Source organism: Trichosurus vulpecula, chromosome 8 (assembly GCF_011100635.1).
Source record: "Trichosurus vulpecula isolate mTriVul1 chromosome 8, mTriVul1.pri, whole genome shotgun sequence".
Lineage (NCBI taxonomy): Eukaryota > Metazoa > Chordata > Mammalia > Diprotodontia > Phalangeridae > Trichosurus > Trichosurus vulpecula.
The window spans coordinates 56,237,219-56,259,417 of NC_050580.1; the positions used below are offsets into that span (position 1 = coordinate 56,237,219).

Genomic DNA, 22,199 nt, shown 5'->3' on the forward strand with positions numbered 1-22,199 from the left:
TCTCATTAGGACCAGAATTTGTAACACAATTGAGGTGTAGTTACCTTTTAACTAGAAATGAAGGAGAGGGCTTGCTGTGTAAGTGAATTGTATAAACAAGATTAGAAGAGTGATATTTAAATTATTTAATAAAACAAGGTTTAAAGTCTTTCACTATCACCTATTTACTTCCCAGTAATGTCATAATTACTAATTAGTCTGTGAAGAAGATCTCTATTCAACCTCAGACCTCTGCCCGATGGCATTTGTTGGAATAACAGGTTCTTAAAGTAATGGCTGCTTTCAAAATTGTTTAATTCACTTTTGCTGTCACCAGCTCAGGCTATCTTGTCCTCTGTAATTAGTCTTGGGGAGTGAGACTCTGCTATGGATCATTACGGGGAGAAGTAAGTGATCTCCCTTTGTTGTCCAGTGCAGGAGGAGGGCACTATGTGCGGATAGCGGACTCGAGTTGTTCATTTGCCTGATTGAGATGTGCAGCGTCAGGCTTGGGGTTCCCTCACACAGGTCCGTGTAACGATGGCCTCTGTTGGGCAGCGCCGCCGTGTGGTCAGATCTGGGAGCGACAGGGACAGGGAAAGGACAGGAAACATTAAGGATTTTTGGCATTCTGTGGAGTGTCAAGGGCTCACTGGAGCTGCTCTGAGGGAGCTACCATAGTCAGGCCTCCTCCTCCAGCAGAAAAGAAGGTGGATCTTAGATGAGGAACAATACTTTTAGAGATACTGAAGATCGCTTTTAAAAGGTGATTTGTCAATATTCTTATAAAGTCGCCTGAAAGAGGAAGTCAAAAACGTCTAATGTTTGTTCATTCAGCCCAAGATTTCCTGCAGAAATGGAGGAGGATTTACTTCAGTACTTCAGGCATCTCTGATCGTGTCTGCGTGGATCCTCCTTTTCTTCATGTAGATTTGATCCGCTGTGCAGCCCCTAGGCCACTGGGCCAAGAAGCTCTGTTCGTATCCTGCCTCAGACACTTGCCTAGAGTCTAAGTGTCATTATTAATAACTGATATCAATAGTAATAGTAATATCAGCCTTTGTCTGGCACTGTCTGAGCACAGCGCTTTACAATTGTTATCTCATGTGGTCCGCACAACAGCTCGGGGAGGTCGGGGCTATCATTGACCCCATTTAATAGGTGAAGAAACTGAGGCAAAAAGAAGCGAAGCCGTCTGACCAGGGTCACATGGTTGGTAAATGATGCTGTATTGGAATTCGCATCTTACTGACTCCAGGCCTGGCACTCTGTCCGCTGCCCAACCTTGCCATGTAATTACACTCATATCACTTAGTGTGAATTCTAGTTGTGAGCGATACAGTGAAACCTTTTTGATCCTTTCCTGTTTGGGGGGTTAAGGGCAAGGAACTAGTGGTAGATGGGATTAGGGGATGAGGAAAAGGGGAGAGTATGTAAAAAATTTGGATCTTAAATATCCTTTCTCTTACATTCTTCTTCAATAACTTTTCGCTATAGTTCGACATTTTCTTTTGTAGAATTCTAAATAAATTGTGCAATTAATACTTTTAATTTTTAGGAACCATTCACCTAGAGTTCTTGTGGTTTCACTAAAGCACAATGAAGGTTATTATCAGTTTTTATGTGTTTTAAAAGGCAAGATGTAAAATAAAAGTGCCTGTGACCCAACATACTAATGAGTCTCCCTGTGATTGGGAGGGCTTCCACCACCAAGACTGTGCAAGATGAATGTTGTTGGGCGGAAAGACTATTAATGAGGATTGTGTCCGCGGGTTCTCTTTTTGACATAGAAATAAAAAATCTTTTGGCTCCAGGGATTTTAGCAGTAAGGGACAATAAGAACTTGAATGTAATTAACAGAAGATTTGCATGCAAGGTATGCTGCATTTTGAGGACTGAAGTAAGAGTTGTTGTGTGAGCAGTACCTTTAAAAACTAAAGCTAATGCGGGAGTCTCCTCGCTATGTTATGTTCCTGCTGCGTCTGTCTACTCTGTATTATACCAGCACAGTTTTGGCAAGAAAATCACTAGGAATTTCTCTTCCAAGGACACTGAAGCCATGAAGAGAGCCTTGGCCTCCATCGATTCGAAACTGAACCAGGCTAAAGGTTGGCTCCGTGATCCCTCTGCCTCACCAGGTAAGACTTTGGTTGTACTTTTGTAGCTTTGGCAGTCCTAGGTTAAAAAAACGAATCCTAATATTTGCACATTCCGGCCAAGATTCCCCACACCAGTAGAGGTGCCTAGGCAAATAGGTGGTGCAGTGTTAGAACTCCCAGTCTGGAGTCAGGAAGACCTGAGTTCAAATCCCATCTGGGTGACCCTGGGCAAGTCACTTAATCTCTCTCAGTCTCAGTTTCCTAACTGTGAAATGGGAATAAGAATAGGCACTACTTCCCAGGGTTGTTTTGAAGACCAAATGAGATAATAAGTTTAAAGTACCATGCAAGTGCTAGTTATTCTAGATACAGTGTTCCGTAGTAGAGCAGCTGGGTCTGAAAATTGATTGCATGGCAGCCAGTCTTTCCAAACCTTCCTACGCTGGTCCTCCAATAGTAGATATGGCCACTACTCTTAAGTCTGTCCAGTTTGGTAGGCCTAATCTAATTGTCACACAATGATCCCTCTCATCTAAAACGCAGTCTCACAGACTGCTAGAGCTAGTGTGGGCTTTAGAGATCACATGTTCATTTGTCTATGACAAAGCCATGGTCCGTACACAGCTGATGAGGGGTCGAGCTGTGCCCAGAGCTCAGGTATCCTTTTAAGCCCAGGATCCTCTCTCCCATGACACATGATTTCTTTCATTCACCTGAGACCTAGATTCATCCCTTCCTCAGTCTCCTTTTACAATAACTGACTCAAAGAGAGCATATAGGAAAGGAATCAAGCTAGTCTTATGCCTGAATCTCTTGATTGTGAGTCTGTATTGTATATAAAATTAAGGTTACTGATTTGATAATCTTATTCCCCAGCAACTTTTAGTCTTCCTGTACGGATAGCCAAATAAGAGGATGAAGCGACTATTAGAAGCAAACACCCTGATAGCAGCAAGAAGGGATGGCAGACATTGAGCGAGGAAACAGGAGATATACCAGCTAGGAAAGCCCAGTAGTGTGGCACTTTCTTTTTTTTTTTTTTTTTTGTCACTTTCTGATGTAAGAGTAAACTACACTGCAGACTTAAAGAGCCTCTGTGGACCTCATTGTATTAGAATATAGTAAAATAATTAGTGTTTATAATGATGTTATGGAGTCATCAAGAAAATATTCGGTATACTCTGTTTACTGAGGCAGGGAATTGTGTGTTTTAGAAAATGTTTCTGTAAACACTTTTGTTGCTTCAGTTGTCTGGAAGATTAATTTATTCAGAGCATTTGATTGCCTGATGATTCCAGAAAAATGAGACCTGATTCTACTTCAAACAAAACATTGAAATCTCATTAGTTTTTCTATCCAGTTCTCCCAGCTAACTCCTCCCTTTTTCCCCTATTCCCTTTAGGAAATGGATCACTCTACCTCTCAGACATAGAAAGAACCTTAGAAAGGTAGAGCAGGACTTTTCACACTTGGTGGTTCCCTGAACAGGGAAGTGATTATTTTGGTTTAAAAGACTTCATCCATCTTTCTTATGGTGAGAGTAAAGTAAGATTTCAAGTATGTCAACAGAGTCCTTAAGCAGAATAGTTGATGTTGGGAACAGCTGGTTGCGTTTTCTATAAAGTTAGCAACCGAATCAGCTATTGAGCTGGACTTCACGGATTCCTTAAACCAATCTTTATAAAGGAGATTGGTGTCCCTAGATATTCTTAAATGGTCACTCTGGTCTTATCAGCCATAGTCTTAGCATAGGCTTCTTTATATCTCCAAGTGCTTGCGGGAATTTCTGTGGTTACAGGGACACCATTTGACTATTAGGTATTGGATTGACTATCCTCTATCTCCTCGTTCCAGTGTTTAAAAATACAACAGCAAACATTTCGTCTCTCAGTGAATGAATGACTCATGACATCAGCATGTAAATATCGTATGTCTCTTAATTGCCCATAGGAGATGTTGGGGAGCAGGCGATCAGGCAGATCTTGGATGAAGCTGGCAAAGTTGGTGAACTCTGTGCTGGGAAAGAACGCAGGGAGATCCTGGGAACCTGCAAAATGTTAGGGCAGATGACCGACCAAGTGGCTGAACATCGAGCCAGGTAAACTGCTGCTGCTGCTTCTTTTTTTTTTTTGGCAGGGCAGTTGGGGTTAAGTGACCTGCCCAAGGTCACACAGCTAGTACATGTGTCAAGTGTCTGAGGCCAGATTTGAACTCAGGTCCTCCTGACTCCAGGGCTGGTGCTCTACTCACTGTGCCACCTAGCTGCCCCTGGGTAAACTGCTTCTGGTTTCAATGAGCAACTTCATGAAGTAGGCCAACAAGAACTCTTGGTTTATTTAGTTTCACGCTTTTCAGCATTATTGGAAGTAAAGTGAATTTCAGTAAGATTGCTAGAGAAAGATAATTTTCCATTGGCCAGATAACACATTAGCTCTATACATTGTAGACTCGTTCCACAGTAAAATAAAAGGGTTCAGAAAACAGTTGCCAGAGGGTTTATATACCATTAAAGTTAATGTGATTGTAGCTGAGCTTCCTCCTTAAAAAAAAAGTTTCTCAGCCTACAAATGCTCTGTAATGAAGTTGATATGCAGCTCTGACTTCTGCACCTCTAAATGCATCTTGGAACTGAGTTGACATTTGTTGGGACTTTTCAGTTTCTTAATGTAGATTTAGAACTTTTATAAAAAGGAAAAGCTGCAAAAGCCGGGGGAATGGGGATCTTGAGTCCCCCATTAGGAGGAAGGAAAGGGACCATAAAGACAAATGATATTAGAATTATTTTTCCTGGTAGTTCTTTCTAAACCAGTGTCCTGGTTACACTGATTGGCATTTTCTGATTCATCAATTCTCAGATGTTTTTTCTGGACCACACCTTGTCAGCTTTCTTTTGATTGTGTAACTGTCCCTTTCTGTTACTCTGTACTCTTGGCATTTAAGGAAAAAATTAGTATAAACCTGTATATAGCCCCATTTTCTGAAGAACAAAATTAATTGTAAAGCAGTTCTGTTTTGGAGCACATCCAAAGGGATATGTAGGTACTGAAGTACAGAAGGATTTTTCTTATAAGACAGTTTTATCCATTGGGCAGTAGCCTAGGGTGAAGCTGTAGTATAGGACAAGTTTAAACACTGATTTTGTTACCAGAATGTCCTGAAAGACAGCATAGAATGCCCCCAAATGGGGCCTAGGCACCATCCTAGGTATTGTACATAATTAGAAATATAGTTGTCACAAGACAATTCTTACTTCATTTACACTAGAACCACTCGTTCTGTACCTTAAAAAGGAAGGAAATGGAACATAAATATAACCTCAAAATCTTAACAAGCCGTTTTAAAAAAAAAATTACTTTTGTGTCAAGGGTATAAATGGAGCTTCATAGAAAGTTCGAAAGCAAGTTGTTTTTCAGTCCTGACAAGTGCTAAGGAGGTTTGGCAGAATTGTGGGTGCCACTTTCTTTCCTCATGCTAATATCCTGTCTCTGCAGACCTTTTATCTCCCCAAAAGAAGATTTTGATGTGGAGTTCTCAAAGGTGCCTTTTTGTGGTTAAATGGTTGTTTTGCTATTTCTCAATAAAAAGAGAGAGACTAAGAATATCGAGTGATCTGTTATAGGAGGAAAAATCGAAAATATCAAGGTTCTCTAACTTGGAAAGATGAAAACTTAAGAAGATTGATTTGAAGGATTGGAGTTTAAATTATAAAGACCATTCCCTCAATCCTGGAAAAGCAGAACAAACCTTACACGTCCTCAAGGTTTGAACGAAAGAAAGTACTATTTTACATAGTAGATAATAAATTTTTAGAACACACTACTCAGAAACTAATACAATGAAATATAGAAAGTTTTGATCATTCCATGAATGACAGATTCATAATAAATTATCAAGTTAAATCTGACTTGAAAATTTGCCTTTGACCTGCTAAGCCTGGCTGTTCTTTGCCCTGGTCTGTTGAAAAGAAATCCAATCAGAGGAGTATGAGGCCCTTTGGCATTTTCCTTGTTTTATCTAATGGTAAATGAGAGTTCTTATGACAAGAGCACCCCTGGGCTGTGAGAAAATATAGGTTGGATAATGGGTTTGTTAGGAGGCAACTATCTTAGTGGAATAGCCTAAAACCTATTTAATGTCTTCAGTTTCTCACAGACATGCTTAGTTTTCTTTAACCACATGTCTTCTGACTGGGCTTGCTTGGCATGAGTAGGTCACAGAGAAGCAGAGAGTGGAGATTTTCAAATGAAACTATTGACTACTCTATATATCAGAAAACTGAAGTACTCTGGAAATGTCCACTTGCTAATAATGTTTGAAAGTAGACATTTCTCAAGAGTGTGCCACTATGGTAACAAAGGCCAGTATAATTGGGAACACAGTTTTCTTTGGAGTTTAGGGTAGATTATGTAGTAATTGCCAAGAGAAATTATTTCCTAATGTTTCAGGGTTTTTTGAGATGATTCCTTTTGTAGTCCTGGTTTTCCAAGTGACTTTGCCTCTCCACTGAGCTAATGATGTGTTCTTAAAAGCAGCAGAGAAAGCAGATGCCTTGCTTTGTTTATGCCTATGTACTCTTCCAGATTTGTCAAAGAAGGGGAAGGATACAAGTACATGAACAAAAATGATTTGTACTTTTCTGTTGGGTGGAACGTTTTGCGACTGCGTATTTGCGGGGTCACAGTGACAGCCTCTCTCTCTCTTGAATAGAGGACAAGGAGCCACACCCATGGCCATGCAGAAAGCCCAGCAGGTGTCTCAGGGTCTAGATATGCTCACAGCAAAGGTGGAGAATGCAGCACGCAAACTGGAGGCCATGACTAATTCAAAACAAAGCATCGCGAAGAAGATCGATGCTGCCCAGGTACTACTGTTGGTTTGGGGTGGGGGTGAGGGCAGAGATGTGTTAAGTGAACATCCCAACCTGTCTTTTCTCTTTTCCTTGCAGTCAGGAGGGGAAAAATTTATCTTGTTGTCAGTCACGACTGGAGGGGTGTGTTCTTATCCAGTAACTGATTCTTAGCTTCTGAAGGTTAACTTCAAAAATCACACAGCTTTAGACTAATGCTTTAGAATCAGGATCTTTATTTTGAACAATTGATATCAAGCATAGTAATGGGCACAGAAAGAATATAGTTTTGATGTTGAATAGAGTGAACATACAATCTTTCATTCCAGGGATTGTAGCTGTATTTGTTCAGAGTAAGTGATTTTTAAAGAAGCACTTAGCAAGGGGAAGCAGATGTAAAATTTATGTGACTGCACTGACCCAAAGTCATGTTATCTCTTGTGAAAATACTCTTATTTTCTCTGAAGAGGAATGGTTCCATTTTTTTCTTAAAAAAATAGAGATTGACCGGCTCTTAGGCAAAGTACCCATGTAACATTGTGTAAAAACAGGTCAGTCTTTTAAAAAAATGACTATACTTGTAATTGTAGTTGAAATAGGTCTAGTAGCCTTGCTAGACAATGTTAACAAGGTATAGTAGTTGGTTCTTAAGATTCAGTAAGTAATTTACTGTCAACATCATTCATTCGTTCATTGTTTTGTTTGTTTGTTTGTTTTGCCATTTCTTTATATGAAGAATTGGCTTGCAGATCCAAATGGGGGCCCTGAAGGAGAAGAACAGATTCGAGGAGCTTTGGCTGAAGCTCGGAAAATTGCAGAATTGTGTGATGATCCTAAGGAAAGAGATGACATTTTGCGTTCCCTTGGAGAAATCTCTGCTCTGACTTCTAAGTTGTCAGATCTACGGAGACAGTAAGTAATGCTTTTTCATTTGAGGAAGAATTTAAGATTTAATTAATACATGTGTACAAGCTTTTTCAAAACTAAGTAATTTCCTCCCAAACAAAACCAATTATTCAATTAACAAAACAAAGTTACGTTAAAATATCCCCAGATCCTATAAACAATTAAGCAAAACACCTTGGAAAGTGGTTGTGAATGATTGTGCATGCAACTCTACCCTTCTGTTACTTACTGTTTGATAAATGAAGCCCACATGCATTAACTTTGAGGGTAGTGGCAGCCTTATTTCATTTGTTCCTTGCAGGAATTCTGTACATTGATCAAACTGCTCTCTTCATCCTGAGGCAGGACAGTCTGAGAAGTAGAGTGATGGGCTTAGACCTGGGCTCTTGTCCCAACTCAGACCCTTACTGGCTGTATGACCCTGCAAAAATCACTCATCTCTGAGTGCCAGTTTCCTTATCTGTAAAATGAAAGGCTTGCCTGATGGCCTCGTGATGGCTTACAGTCCAATGGGGAAAGCCTTGATGGCTTTCCCAGCAGTTTTTGTCACCTCTAAATCTGTGACCCAAGATAAAGCACTCTGTAACCTTAAAGTGCTGTATGAATGTTAGCTGCTATTATTAGCATCACCACCCCCATTTTGTGAATGGCAAAACTGAGTCACAGCAAGTTTAAGTGACTGTCCTGGAGTCAGAGTTAAGTTAGTTGTGGAATGGTACCATAACCCATGTCTAGAACCCTGGACACCTGATTCCTCCACAAGTTCTCTTTTATATAATTTGGGTTTCTACTGACCTTAACAAGCGTCAGAGAAAATGGGTATTTACATATTCCTAGTAGAACAGAAAGCATTTTTACATGAAACTGCAGATCTCTATTATATATAGCTTGCTGTTCTTTTTAATTCTAATAAGTTCAACCTGTAGTTTTCAAAGCCGTTCTAGCTGTACTTCTTTCTGCCTTTCCCACTCTTCTATTCATTTAAAAAAAAAAGATACTTTTGCCTTGTTGATTTTGGTTCAAGAAATAAAGAGTAAAAAAGTGGGGAAAAAAAGATACCTCATCAGTGCCATTTTCCTTGTTTTCTTTCTGTTTTTTTTTTCTTTTTTTGGTTATCCTATCTTTATCCTTTCTTCCCTATTTACTCTTCCTCCCCCCCGTTTAGGAAATAAAATGAAAAGAAAAAGCCCTTGTAAGAAATAAGTATAGTTAAGCACATGATTTCCCACGTTGACTATGTCCAATAGAGTTTGTGTTATTTTGCCTCTTAAATCCATTACCAACCAGTCTTATCAAGAGGCAGGAATGTACTTTATAAACAGTCCTCTGGAGGTAGTTGGTCTTTGCTTTGAACAGATTCTCAAATTTTTCAAAGTTGTTGGTTTCTATAATGTTGTTTTTGTATGAATTGTTCACCTAGTTGTTTTCACTTCACTCTCCCATCAGTCCAGGTTTCTTTGAAACTATCCTTTTCATCATTTCTTACAACTCAAACATATTCCATTACATTCATAAGTGATAATTTTTCTAGCCATTTCTTAATAGATGGGTGCTCCCTTTGTTTCCAGTTCTTTGGTGCCACTAAAAAAGCTGATAAATGTTTTTATACAAATGGGTCTGTTTCTTCTTTCTTCGAGGTCTTTGGTGTATAGGCCTAGAAGTGATATAACTGAGTCAAACAAAGGGTGTGCACAGTTTAGTATTTTGGGGCCTAGTCTGAATTACTTTCAGAATGCATGGATGAACTTACCACTCCACCAATGGTGCATTGGTGTACCTGTTTTCCTGTAGCCCCTTCCACAATTATAATTTTCCTTTTTAAAAAATCATCATTGATAATCTGATTGATGTGGGGCAGACCCTCTGAATTGCTTTAATTCACACCTTCCTAATTACTTCTAAAATGATTTGGAGCATTGTTTTTTTGGTTTTTTTTTTTTTTTTTTTGATGGGGAGCGTTGTTTTAATATATTTGTTGAAAGCTTTGGATTTCTTCCTTTGAGAATTGCCTGTTCATATCCTTGAACCATTTATCTATTGGCAATGGCTCTTGTCCTAATATACAGGGTGTTCCTAAAGTCTGGACACATAGGCAAATGCATATTTTCAAGAAATGAAATGAATGAAATTTTCAGCAACATTTCATTTAATTGGAATATTAACAAATGACATCTTCAATGTGATTTCCATCATGTGTGATGCAAAAGTTGATGCGCTTTGCAAGATCCACATGAACTCAGTGCAATAACTCCACTTTGCCTATATGTCCAGACTTTAGGGACACCCTGTATTTGAGTTAGTTCCTTATATATTTAGGATACTAGCCATTTCTCAGAGAAGCTTTCTGCAAAAATATTTTTTCCCTTGTTAACTCTTTTCTGTCGAATCTTGCTTTGTTTGTATAAAAACTTTTACATTTCACGGAATCAAAATTGTCTGTGTTTTCTTCCGTGATCCCCTTCCTCTATGCCTTGTTTGGCCTCCAGCTTTTTCCCTCTCCATTGGTCTGAAAGGTAATTTACTTGTTCCTTCAAGGTGTTTATGACACCACTCTTTATGCCTATGTTGTGTATTTATTTGGAGCTGGGGACACGATGTGAGCTGTTGGTCTGTACCTGATGTCTGCTAGATTGCTCACTGGCTTTCCCAGCAGTTTTTGTTAAATAGTGAGTTCTTGCTCCATGGCTTGGCATCTTTGGGTTTACTGAACCCTGTGCTACCATGATCGTTTATGCTTTTGTATGTTATTTCCCTTGAGATTCTTGACGTTTTATTTTTTTTCTAGATGAATTTAATTATTGATTTTTCTAGCTCCAAAAAGCAGCTTTTATGTAGCTTGATTGACATAGCACTAATAATAAATTTAGGCAGTGTTGCTTTTTTTATGCAGCTAGGTGGCATAATAATTCCATGAGGGTGGCAGGACCTGACTATCTCCACTTGGCAGAGGGGCAGAGGAAGGCCGAGATAGGCAGCTAAGTGTCCTAGAGTAAAGGGCACTGGATTTTGAGTAAGGAAGACCTGAGTTCAAATTCTACTGTAGTGGTTGTGTGAGCCTTGCAAATGACTTAACCCATCTCAGACTCCATTTCCTCATCTATATAAAGGAGATGACAGTAGCACCCACCTCACAGGGACTGTTGTGAGGATCATATGAGACAGCACAGGCAGAGGCTTTGCAGACCTTGACGAGCCATGTAAACGCCAGCTCTGTTGGCGTGGCTTCCCTCTGAGCAACAGTATTTCTCCAGCTATTTACGTCTGCATGTCTGTAAAGAGCATTTTGTAGTTGCATTTGTATAGTTCCTATGTGTCATGTTAGCTAGGCTCAGAAGTATTTTAAACATTGTCCAGTTATTTTGCAAGGATCATTTGCTTTTTTAAAAAAAATCACTGAAATTTATATGGTGCTTCAGATTTTGCAAAAAGCCCAAACAACTTTATGTAAGTTGTCTCATTTAATACGTAGGGACTAAAGGTATTTGTGTCAGAGGCAGAATTCAAGCCAGGCTCTTCCTTAATCCAAATCTCACACCTTTGCAGTAGATTATCTGTATTCTCAGCATCATGAGAAGAACGGAAGTTGTATGGACGCTCCTATTGGCCAGATGTAAGCAGAACCAGCCTCTCCTTCCTCACCATGCTATGTCCTTTGTTTCCCAGGTGATGTCTCTTGTAACAGCTTCACCATCTCAGTTTCCTCCCTTAAGGGACCCTGTTTCCCATAAATCTTTTTAGGACTGTCTAGAAAAAAGGTCCTGCTTTCGTTAATTTCTTGCACCCTTCCCTATTGGGTTACATCAGGTGTCCTTGCTCCTTCCCTGCTAAGAAGCCACTAATGCAGAGCAGCACCTTTTAGGCAGCTTAACTTAGGCCTTCTATCTCCTATGCCATGTTGCTTCTCCATCCCTGAATTAAAAAACAAAACAAAACATTAATCCCTGTTAATCCCATTCCTTTTAGGTTGTCAGCTTTGACTAACATAATGCTGTGCACATGTGGTCACACACAGTGCAGTGTTTTTAATCCTGACATTCTAGGCTTTTCATGCTCTGGGATCTGATCTGCCTTTCCAGCCTTGTATCTCAATATTCCTTTCCATAATTCGTTACTTCAGACCAGTGTTAATCATGTACATTCTCTCTTGTGGATCTTTGCTCTCCTTCTCCCCTTTCCTGAAGTGCTCTTCTCACCTTCTGTCCAGTTACAGACATTTTACTCATTCTTTAAGGCTGTGCCCAAATAACTGATCTCCTCAGCCCCCAGTGTTCTCTCCCTCTTCTGTACTCAAGAAACCCTTAGTATGTGCACCATCCTTGTGACGCTTCACAGATTCTCCTTCAGAGTGTTACTTATCCTTCCTTATGTTTATCTTCTTTGTCTTTTACTAGATTAGAGGCTCCTTTTAGGGTAAAGACCTGTTTGTATCTCCTCTTAAGTGCCTAGCATGGTTTCTTACATATAGGGGGCACTCATTAAATGTTTGCTGCTGCTGATAAAATTTTAAAGATAATATTGGTGACAGTAGGCTATCTGTTTATGATCAGTTAAGTGTATTCTTCACTGAGAGCTGGACTTGAGAACATAACCAAATACTTGGGGGCCAAGTGGGTGGGTTTCAGAGAATAAGATGAGAAACTTAGAGATTTCTAGCCTTCCAGTGAAGAAAGCTATAGAATTCTAAGTCTTAGTGACCTTACCAGGACCTCTAGGCCAGCCTTCTACCTTCAGGTATTTAAGGCATTATGCAGAGAGGACAACCACTGCAGAAATTGTGTCTTCCTAAGACTGACTTAGCTTTTGGTACGGAATTAGACTCTTCAAATGTGGTTAGAAATTCCTTCTGACTTTATTATGAATATTTTTATTCCCATATTGTTGAAATTCTTTAAGTAACGGTCCGAGGCTGCATGTAAATAGCTTATCCTGGGCTATATGATGCACATGATGGTAAGAATGAATTTAATTTCTCTGTCTTCTTGGGAACTCCCCTTTTTTGGGGGGACAATAATGTATGTATTATTTTAACTGTGGTCAGTAGTGATTCATTGTCTTAATTTAGCTGGAATTTGTGATTTCAGTAGCTACTCTTTTATCTTCAGGGGGAAAGGAGACTCTCCTGAGGCCCGGGCTTTGGCTAAGCAAATCGCCACAGCCCTGCAGAACCTGCAGACCAAAACCAACAGGGCTGTGGCCAATAGCAGACCTGCCAAAGCAGCTGTCCATCTGGAGGGCAAGATTGAGCAAGCTCAGAGGTGGATTGACAACCCCACAGTGGACGATAGGGGTGTAGGTAAGGGGTGATGTAGATTTTGTTTACACTGTATTGTACTAAGTGAAAATGAGCCCACTTTGTCCAGCATTCTTGTACCATTTGTCTTTCCAAAGCTTTTGGAAAGTCTTTGGTCAGTGTCATTAGACTTGGGCAAGTCATTAGTCTTAACCTCCTCTTGCTCCAGTTGAACTGGATAACTGGATAACTTGGCTGCATATAGGTCATCACAGTATGCTCAGCTCCTAATAGCCATTTTGGATTTGGGATCCCCACTTCTGAGCATTCTGGTTTTTACCTGTTTACTCTGTAGGTTCTTCATTCCTTTGTAAAGCATCCACTTAGGTATGATTTTGGTAAGTGAAGAACAGGCTTTTGTAAACTTCCCGGAAGTATCCTGAAGTGAGAAGTTAAAAGGACCTGTTCGTATCCCCCCTCAAAAACAGTAATCATAATGTCAAAATAGAAAGCAAAACTGTCAGAAACTCCTAAAAGTTTTTAAAAAGTTATTCTAAATGTAGTAAACACCAGCAAAAGTATTCAGTATTCACTTCTATATATAAGAATATACACTGCCATGTTTGTATCCTTTATAGTTTTAAAAATATATGTTAGGGGCATCTAGGTGGCACAGTGAATAGAGCCCTGGAGTCAGGAGGACCTGAGTTCAAATGTGGCCTCAGACACTTGATACTTACTAGCTGTGTCACATTGGGCAAGTCACTTAACCCCAACTGCCTTGCCTTCTCCTTTCAAAAAAAAAAAAAGAAGAAATAAAAGTATGTTAGCTTTAAAAAGATGGTAATGAAAACATCCTTGTTTGCCTCCATTGCCCCTTTTGAACTCTTTTATCTTCTGTGTACTTTCCCCAACTTTACTACTTTTATTCGTATACTTAGTGTTTACATTTTTGTTCTCATGCTGCTTTTTTCCCTCTCTTATTTAGTATGTTATTTTTCCCCAATTACATGTAAAAACTATTTTCAACATTTGTTTTTAAAACTTTGAGTTCCAAATTCTCTCTTTTCTTCCCCTCACCCAAGTGACAGCATGTTTTATGGAGGAATAAATAGAGAAGACTGTCAAGGAGAATAATGAGGAAAAAGAGGAAAGGGGTCTCCGACCTGCCACATCTAAGCTGATCTTGTAATGTAGTAATTATCAAAACTATCTGGTGCTGGATCAGAGGAGCAGAATAAACAATCTGAAAGTAGAATCAGAGGCATAAAATGGCCCAGAATCTGATAAATCCAAGATTGCAAAACCATAAAGAAGGGCCGTAACTTAGCTGTTTTTTACACCTAGGGAAAGTGCATCCATTACGTGGAGGGAGAGCATGACCTTCCTGAAGCTCACCTATTTTAACTAATCATGCTTGCTGATTGAGTGTTGAGCTCAGTTGTTTCTGTATTTCTGAGGGCCTGAAAGTTCTGTCATCACCCTTCTGATTCTGCCATCCTGGGGCAAAGCCCTAGTGGGCTCCATTGGAGTTTATTGCTCTTGGATGTGTTGCTTTTCAAAAACAAACAAAAACTATTGGCCAAGAGTATGGCAAAAAATGGCATTAGAGCCACAACTCATGCCAGATTCCATCATACCTGCCAAATGGATAAAATAAATATTTTTTTAAAAAAATCATTAAAAAGAAGGAAATGGAATGATAACTTTATTGAAGGTGTGGAGAGGACAGAATTTCTTTCCTATTCAACAAGTAGAAAAAAAATCATTGGTAACAGATTTTATTACACAAAGATTAAGTGTTTTGCACAATAAAAAGCAACATAGCCAGAATAAAATGGAAAGAAAGATTGGGGAAAAATTAGCCATAAATATTTTTCATGAAAATCTGAAATTGTAAAAAATCCATTCAGAATTATCATGTGTAAGAGCAAGAGCATTACTCAGTAGATATGAGTGGGTAAAGGATATGAACCAGGTAGCTCTTTAGAAAAATAAACATGAATTATTAATAACTGCCTGAAAAATTGTTTAAAACTTTTATAATCAGAGAAACATAAAATAAATCTGAGAGACCACCTTGCATCTTTTAGTTTGGTGAAGATAGTTAATAAAAGTTCATTTCTATTTCAACTGTAGCACAGTAGGCATACTATCGTACTTTTGGAGATGCTATGAATTGGTGAATTGTTTTGTAAAGCAATATGGAAGTATCCAATAAGATCTATAAAACTGTAACTCTTGGACTCAATGATCCCATTAATAGGCTCTTTACAAAAATATCTATTGCTGCATTAATCATACTATCTAAAAACTTGGAAACATTCCATGTATCCAGTAATTGGGGAATGGCTGAACAACCTGTAGCACATGAATGTATTAGAATATTATCGTGTCACAAAATGACAACTATCAAGAATGCAAAGAATATTTAGAATCTAGATAAAGAATGAGCAAAGCAAAGGAGAGCAGAAGTTATAAGAAGCAGAAATGAGAGACTGGCAGAAGTTGCCCTGAAGTCACAGTAGCTTCAAGGAGCAGCCAAGGGGAATTTTTTCAAGGTGCAATAAGTGAGATTATAATAATATCCTGAAAGGACTAGAAGAAGAAATGGCTTAGCCCTCCCTCCCCACTCCAAAAAAGAATAAAGAGTTGGAGTTAGCTAAAGATTTTAGAATAGAATAATGATGAAACTGTTAAAAGTTGAAATTTTTTAACTAAAGGATAGAATGGCAAAAGGAACAGTGAGAACAGAGAAACAATCCCAGACAATAATGCAGTTGGAAAAAGGATTTTGGGCAGAATGCAGATGAAAGGAAAAGATCTGGGCAAAGACAAGGAGGATAAATCTAAGGGTTATTGAAGAATAGAATCTTATCATTTTATCAGGTTTAATTGGGCCCACACATATTAAACAACTCCTGTGTTTAGGGCGTTAGACAAGCTAGAGATGCAAAGAAATAGCCCCTGCTCTTAAAGAGCTGACCTTCTCCTGAGAGATACCCCATGATCACGTGTCCGTATAAATCCATAGAGAATAATTTGAGGTGGGAGAGCATTAGTAACTGGGAAGAAGGTGGTGCCCAGGAAAGGCATGATGAAAGAGGTAGCAGTGAACTGAGAGGCAAAGATGACAAAGGAGTACAATCCACACATGGAATATGTTGTGTGTACATTTATTTAAGTGTGGGATTGGATATTGAGCAAGGGGAAAACTTGTTCACGTTTGTTGGAAAGAAGAATGTGTAAAAAGGAGGAGTGAAAGTGGGCTGGAAAGGTACGTGGGGAGGGCTTTAAATATCAGTCTGAGGAGCTTCAGTCTCACCCTAGAAACACAATGGGGATCACTGAAATTTGAGTCAGAGAGTGATAAGGTAACGCCTAGACCTTAGGAATATTACTGGGGCGGCTCTTTGAAGGCTGGATTAAAGAGAGCAGACTAGAGGCAGGAAGACTATGTAGGATATTATTTAAATAATCCAAGTAAGCTATGAAGGCCTGAGTTAGGATAGGGGCTGTATGAGTGGAGAGAAAGAAATACATGCAAGAGATATTATGGGGGTGTCTTGATATCAAGAGTTATTATGGAGGTATCTTGATATCACTTGATAAGTGAGTGAGTGAATATAGGGGTGAGAGATGGGGAATGAGGATGACTAATATAAATCTAGGTAACTGAGAGGGTGGTAGTTTCCCCAACAGAGACATGGAGGACTGGAAGAGAAAAAGGTTTATGGGGGGAAGCTAATGAATTCCATTTGGGACATGTTGGGTTTGAAAAGCTGACAAACATCCAGTTGGAGCTGTCCAGCAAGTAGTTGGCAGTGTGACATTAGAATACAGGAGAGGGATGTTGGTTGATTATATAGATTTGGAAATTGTTTTCATAGAGATGATAATTGAATCCACAGGTGCTGGTGAGATCACTAAGGGAAAGAATGGGAAGAGAGGAGATTTTGGGTGACAGAGAGCCTTGGGGAATAAGGACAGGAATGGCGCCTCTGAGAAGCCCATACTGACATGGAGCCCAATTCTACTGAGAGGCACCAATGCTCCTACCCTTTGAAGGTTCAGCTCTGGCTTAGGATAGTAATGAAAAAAACATTTTATTGGACTTTCTTGCTACAGCTATACTTGGGGGTAGGCAAGGCAATCAGGGTCACACAGCTACTACGTGTCAAGTGTCTGAGGCCAGATTTGAACTCTGGTCCTCCTGACTCCAGGGCCGGTGCTCTATCTACTATGCCACCTAGCTGCCCTGAACTCTTCCCGCTCTTGAAGAAAAGTTTATGTTTCTTTTTTGGTCCAGGTCAGGCTGCAATCCGTGGACTTGTGGCAGAAGGGCATCGTCTTGCCAATGTTATGATGGGTCCTTATCGCCAAGATCTTCTTGCAAAATGTGACCGAGTGGACCAGCTAACAGCCCAGCTGGCAGACCTGGCTGCAAGAGGGGAAGGAGAGAGTCCACAGGCAAGGGCTCTTGCTTCCCAGCTACAGGATTCCTTAAAAGTAAGACTTACAATTAATACACTATTAACTTAATTATTCAAAAGAGTAGGCATCTTATTATGTATAGCATTTTATTATTTATAGTTTACAGTATTTGATGTAAAAGACCATGACCACAGAGAAAAAGAAATCTGTGGCTAACAGAAAATTCTTGACTCTGGCAAGAAATTTGGAAAATTACATTACAAAATTAATATAAGACAGTACTGGATTAGGTGCTATAATTGTAAGAAATGATAGGATCAATCAGTGAATAAGAAATTGTTAAGCACCTGCTCTGTGCAGACACTCTCCTAGGCACTGGGGGTACTAAAACAAAAACAACATGGTTCCACCTTCAAGGAGCTTACATTCTGTTGAAGGAAAAGTAAATACAAAATATATACAAGGAAAATCCAAAGTAATTTTTTGGGTGTGGGAGAGTGGAAGCCTTAGTAGCTCGGAGGATCAGCAAAGGTTCCTATATGAGGTGAGGCTTGAGCTCATCTTTGAAGGGAAGGAGGGATTCTGTGAGGCAGAGATGAGCAGGGAAGGCCCTCCATGAGGAAACATACCCCAGGCAGAGGCCTGCAGATGGGAAATGGCATGTCATGTGAGGAACAGCAAGGAGACCAGCTCAACTGGACTAAAGAGTGAATAAAGGCAAGACATCTATATCTATCTATCTATCTATCTCTCTATCTCTCTATCTCTGGAAGTGTGGGCTGGAGCCAGATTGGGAAGGGCTTCAAAATGACAGACAGTGGAACTTGTCTAGAAGCAATAGTGAGCTACTGGAGCTCTTTGAGCAGGAGAGTTACACGGTCAGACCTTTGCTTTAGGAATATCACTTTGGCAGCTTGATCAAAGACAGGTTGAACAAAGGAGAAATTTGAAGCATGGAGACAAGTTAGAAGGCTGTTGCAGTAGTCCAAGCCAGAGGCAATTAGTGCTCGAACTAGGGTGGTGGTTGTGTGAGTGGAGAGAAGGTTGGCAGAGGCTAGTGATGTGGATATAGACCCAGCCAGACCTGGCAAGAGATGCTGGCGGTGGGTGAGAGTGAGGAATCAAGATCACTCCAAGGTTGCAGACCTGGGGCATTGACGATTGAGACAATGGAGGTATCCTAGACATAAACAGGAGGAGGTTTGGGGGTGAGGGTTACTATAAATTTTGTTTTGCACACGTTTGTAAGACATTTAGTTTTAAATTTCCGATAGCAGTTAGTGTTGTGGACCTTGAGCTCTACAGAGAGACTTGAGAATCATCTCCATAGAGTTAAGGGTCAGCTCCCATGGGAGCCAATGAGATCACGGATAGAGACCGTAGAGAGGAAAGAGGACAGGACCTAGGCCAGAGCCTTGGAGTATTCCCATCATTGGGAAGGGCGGCCATCGATGATGACTAGCAAAGGAGACTGAGAAGAAGCAGCCAGGCTGCAAGAGAGAGCAATGCCTCAAAACTTGAGTGAGGAGAGAGGGTTTGTTTGGAGGGTTGTTAGCAGTGTCACATGTTGCAGGTAGGCTAAGAAAGATGTGGATTTTTTAAAGGCCATTGAATTTGGCAGTTAATGAGTCATTGGTAACTTTGGAGAAAACGGAGTTGAGAGATGCAGTGAGAATCCAAATTACAAGGGGTTAAGGCTCTTTCGTTGACCTCCAAGAATCTGTGTCTTCATGCTTGAGATGGTAAATATAGAAACAGATGTTTCTGTAACCAATTTCTATTAGGTAAAGAAAATCTAACATAAAAATGTTTCCTTTAATAATAATAACGCCAGATATAACATTAGGAAAACCCATTAGACATCCTTCACTATTTCTGTAGTCATTAGCAAGCCTTATTCTGTAGCTAGAGCTATTATGAGGAACCTGCAGCCTTTACCTAGACTGATCTCAACTCTTTAATCTTCATGGATATGGCCAGCAGAAAAACAAGGCGTCTTGTTAAGCTGACCCAAGCTGTCAAGAGAATATACAGTTTCACCTGGTATGTCTTATGTATTTCTTTTATTGGACTGTAAGCTTCTAGAGGTTGGAAACCATGTTTTTTTAAGTATCCTTTGTAGTTCCTTGCATGTAACTAGGTGCTCAATAGATTGTTGAATGAATGGCACAAGAATCTTGATTTGACAGACATGCTTATGGTTGGATAATCCTGGGGGCATTTTCATTTGTAAAAAAAAATATTTTTAAGGATCTGAAAACAAAGATGCAAGAGGCCATGACTCAAGAAGTGTCAGATGTTTTTAGTGATACCACAACACCCATCAAGCTGTTGGCAGTGGCGGCCACTGCACCCCCTGATGCACCAAACAGGGATGAGGTGGGTATATCTATGGCTTTCTCTGTTCTTCTTGTGAGGTGCTAGGTCTGTATAGAGCCATCCTTCAAGGGAATGAAGGCCTGAGGGGAAATGGTGCTTTTCAGGAGAGGGAAGGAGAGAAGATCATCTCATTCTTGTCTAATACTTTGTAATGGGTTCATTGGGCTAAAATGCACATTAAAGGGCATTAGTGGGTGAGCAAAAGTGGAAATTGGTGTGGAAAGGTTTGCATGTGCTTGTCTTGGAGGAGTTATATGGCAATGCTAGTTTTGTTTGTTTTTGCTAATTACACTCGTCTGCTTTAGTCATGATTTCCTCTTCTGTCCTAAATTACTGACTGGGAAAGTCACTTTAGAGTCCTCCAAAATGGAGGAAGGACCTGTCAGTGGTAGTGATGCTGCTACTGCCGCTGCTGTCCTGTACTTGGGTGACACTTTGCCACTGTCTTTTGTGACCTTGGGTAAACCACATGCATAAAAGGAAGAGATTGGACTGCATGATGTTTAAGGGCTTTAAGCTCTAATATTGTATGATTCTATGAAAAATCAAGACAAAAAGAGGTCATAGTCTAAGCAGAAACATCTATGGAAGAAGTACAGGGCACCATAATAAAAATGGAACCGGACAGTTGACCTACAGGCCTGCTGAGGCTGTTTATGCTTCAAGCTCTTCCCTAGAAGGGGTGTGTGTGTGTGTGTGTGTGTGTGTGTGTGTGTGTGTGTGTGTGTGTGTGTGTGTGTGTGTGAGAGAGAGAGAGAGAGAGAGAGAGTGTGAGTGTGTGTGTGTGTGTGTGTGTGTGTGTGTGTGTGTGTGTGTGAGAGAGAGAGAGAGAGAGAGAGAGAGAGAGAGAGAGAGAGAGAGAGAGAATGTGTGAAAGCTAGTTGTAAATGGAGCTCAGGGAGAAGGGAGTTGTCCCAAGTCTGCAGCTAATAAAGAAATAGGCTTGGACCCATTTCTTAGGATTGGTCAGAGTCCACTGTGCTACTGCCTCTGAGAAGAAATAGGAGCTTTTGCTGTTCTCATTCTGTCAAACAACTTGTCTTTCACAGGCTGTGTGGCCTTGCATCCTGTCTGGATGCCTGTCTGGCTCTGCTAGACACAAGTTAACTTAGATTGGAGAGCTGCAGCTTTCAGCAAGATCTTATTGTTTATTGTTATCTCATTTAGCAGTTCAGCATTTGCATCCAGTAAAAACTCACTGATGTTTCAGGCATATGCATAAACACACCCTGTGATGAGCAACCATTAGTCAAATTTCTCTCACATTGTTATGGAGATTATTTGTGGTAGTGTTTTGTGTTTTGAAGACCCAAGCACAGTTCTGAAACTCCATGGACCCACACAACATGGAGGGTTTTATTGTTAAAATATATTACATCATGCATTTACTTCTTGAGAGTCTAGAGACTGTATCTTCTTCACATTCTTTTAAGTTCCCTGTAGTGCAAGGCACAACCCTGTGTCCTCTGTGTACTCAGGAAATTAGGATTGCTTTGAAAATCAAGGTGTGTGTGTGTGTGTGTGTGCGTGTGTGTGTGTGTGTGTGTGTGTGTGTGTGTGTGTGTGTGTGTGTGTGTGTTAGCGTTAGTCTTATTCACCCAGGTTTAGGGTGACTTTACATTGGGAATGAGTCCTCACTGGCCTAAAGAGATAAAGGGTCAGAATGGTTTTTCTCCTTAGGTGTTTGATGAGAGGGCAGCTAACTTCGAAAACCACTCTGGAAGGCTTGGGGCTACCGCAGAGAAGGCGGCTGCTGTTGGGACAGCTAATAAATCCACCGTGGAGGGTATTCAGGCATCGGTGAAGACAGCGAGGGAACTCACGCCCCAGGTTTGGTTTGATTTGTTTCTCATTTAAAAATTAGGACAAACTGTGAGGAGTCTTCAAATCCTAATGTCCTCTTGTTTCCCTCTTCTTCTTCTCCTGTAAACCTGTTAAGTTGGTGTTCTAAAAATTAACTATGTTTCATGCCTTCATTCACCTTTTTCATAATATTTTACTGTTCATCTGTTGGGTTATTTGGGAGGATTGGAGAAAGATACAAGTCAGGCAAGAGTTAAAGTCCTAAAATATGTCTGTGAACCATCAGTTAATATGATTTAATGTCTCAGGTCCAGGGGATATTTTCTAAGGTTTGGGCTTTTTCCTATTCTACCAAATTCAAGTCACTTGAACAAAATGTTCCTTAAATACCTATGGCATGCAGGTTACTATCCTTACCTTTGAGGACTTTATAGGTTAGCAGAAAATAAGGCATAAATAACTCCAATCACCAGCAAGCATTTATTACAAAATGTTACAGTAAAAAGTCCCCTGAATGAGGTGT

General features: G+C 40.1%; 1 protein-coding gene across 3 annotated transcripts in view; it reads left to right on the forward strand.

Moving 5' to 3' along the window:
- Positions 1-22,199, forward strand: part of VCL (vinculin) — a 113,604-nt gene that overhangs the window by 76,732 nt on the left and 14,673 nt on the right. For 2 of the 3 annotated variants that reach the window (XM_036734650.1, XM_036734651.1), the window contains exons 7-14: positions 2,027-2,117; positions 4,029-4,176; positions 6,786-6,939; positions 7,661-7,836; positions 12,933-13,123; positions 17,370-17,569; positions 19,745-19,873; positions 21,554-21,703. In XM_036734650.1, coding sequence (XP_036590545.1) covers positions 2,027-2,117; positions 4,029-4,176; positions 6,786-6,939; positions 7,661-7,836; positions 12,933-13,123; positions 17,370-17,569; positions 19,745-19,873; positions 21,554-21,703 — 1,239 coding nt within the window. Of the gene's footprint in view, positions 1-2,023; positions 2,118-4,028; positions 4,177-6,785; positions 6,940-7,660; positions 7,837-12,932; positions 13,124-17,369; positions 17,570-19,744; positions 19,874-21,553; positions 21,704-22,199 lie in introns of all 3 variants that reach the window. The other variant, XM_036734649.1, reaches the window with a different exon arrangement.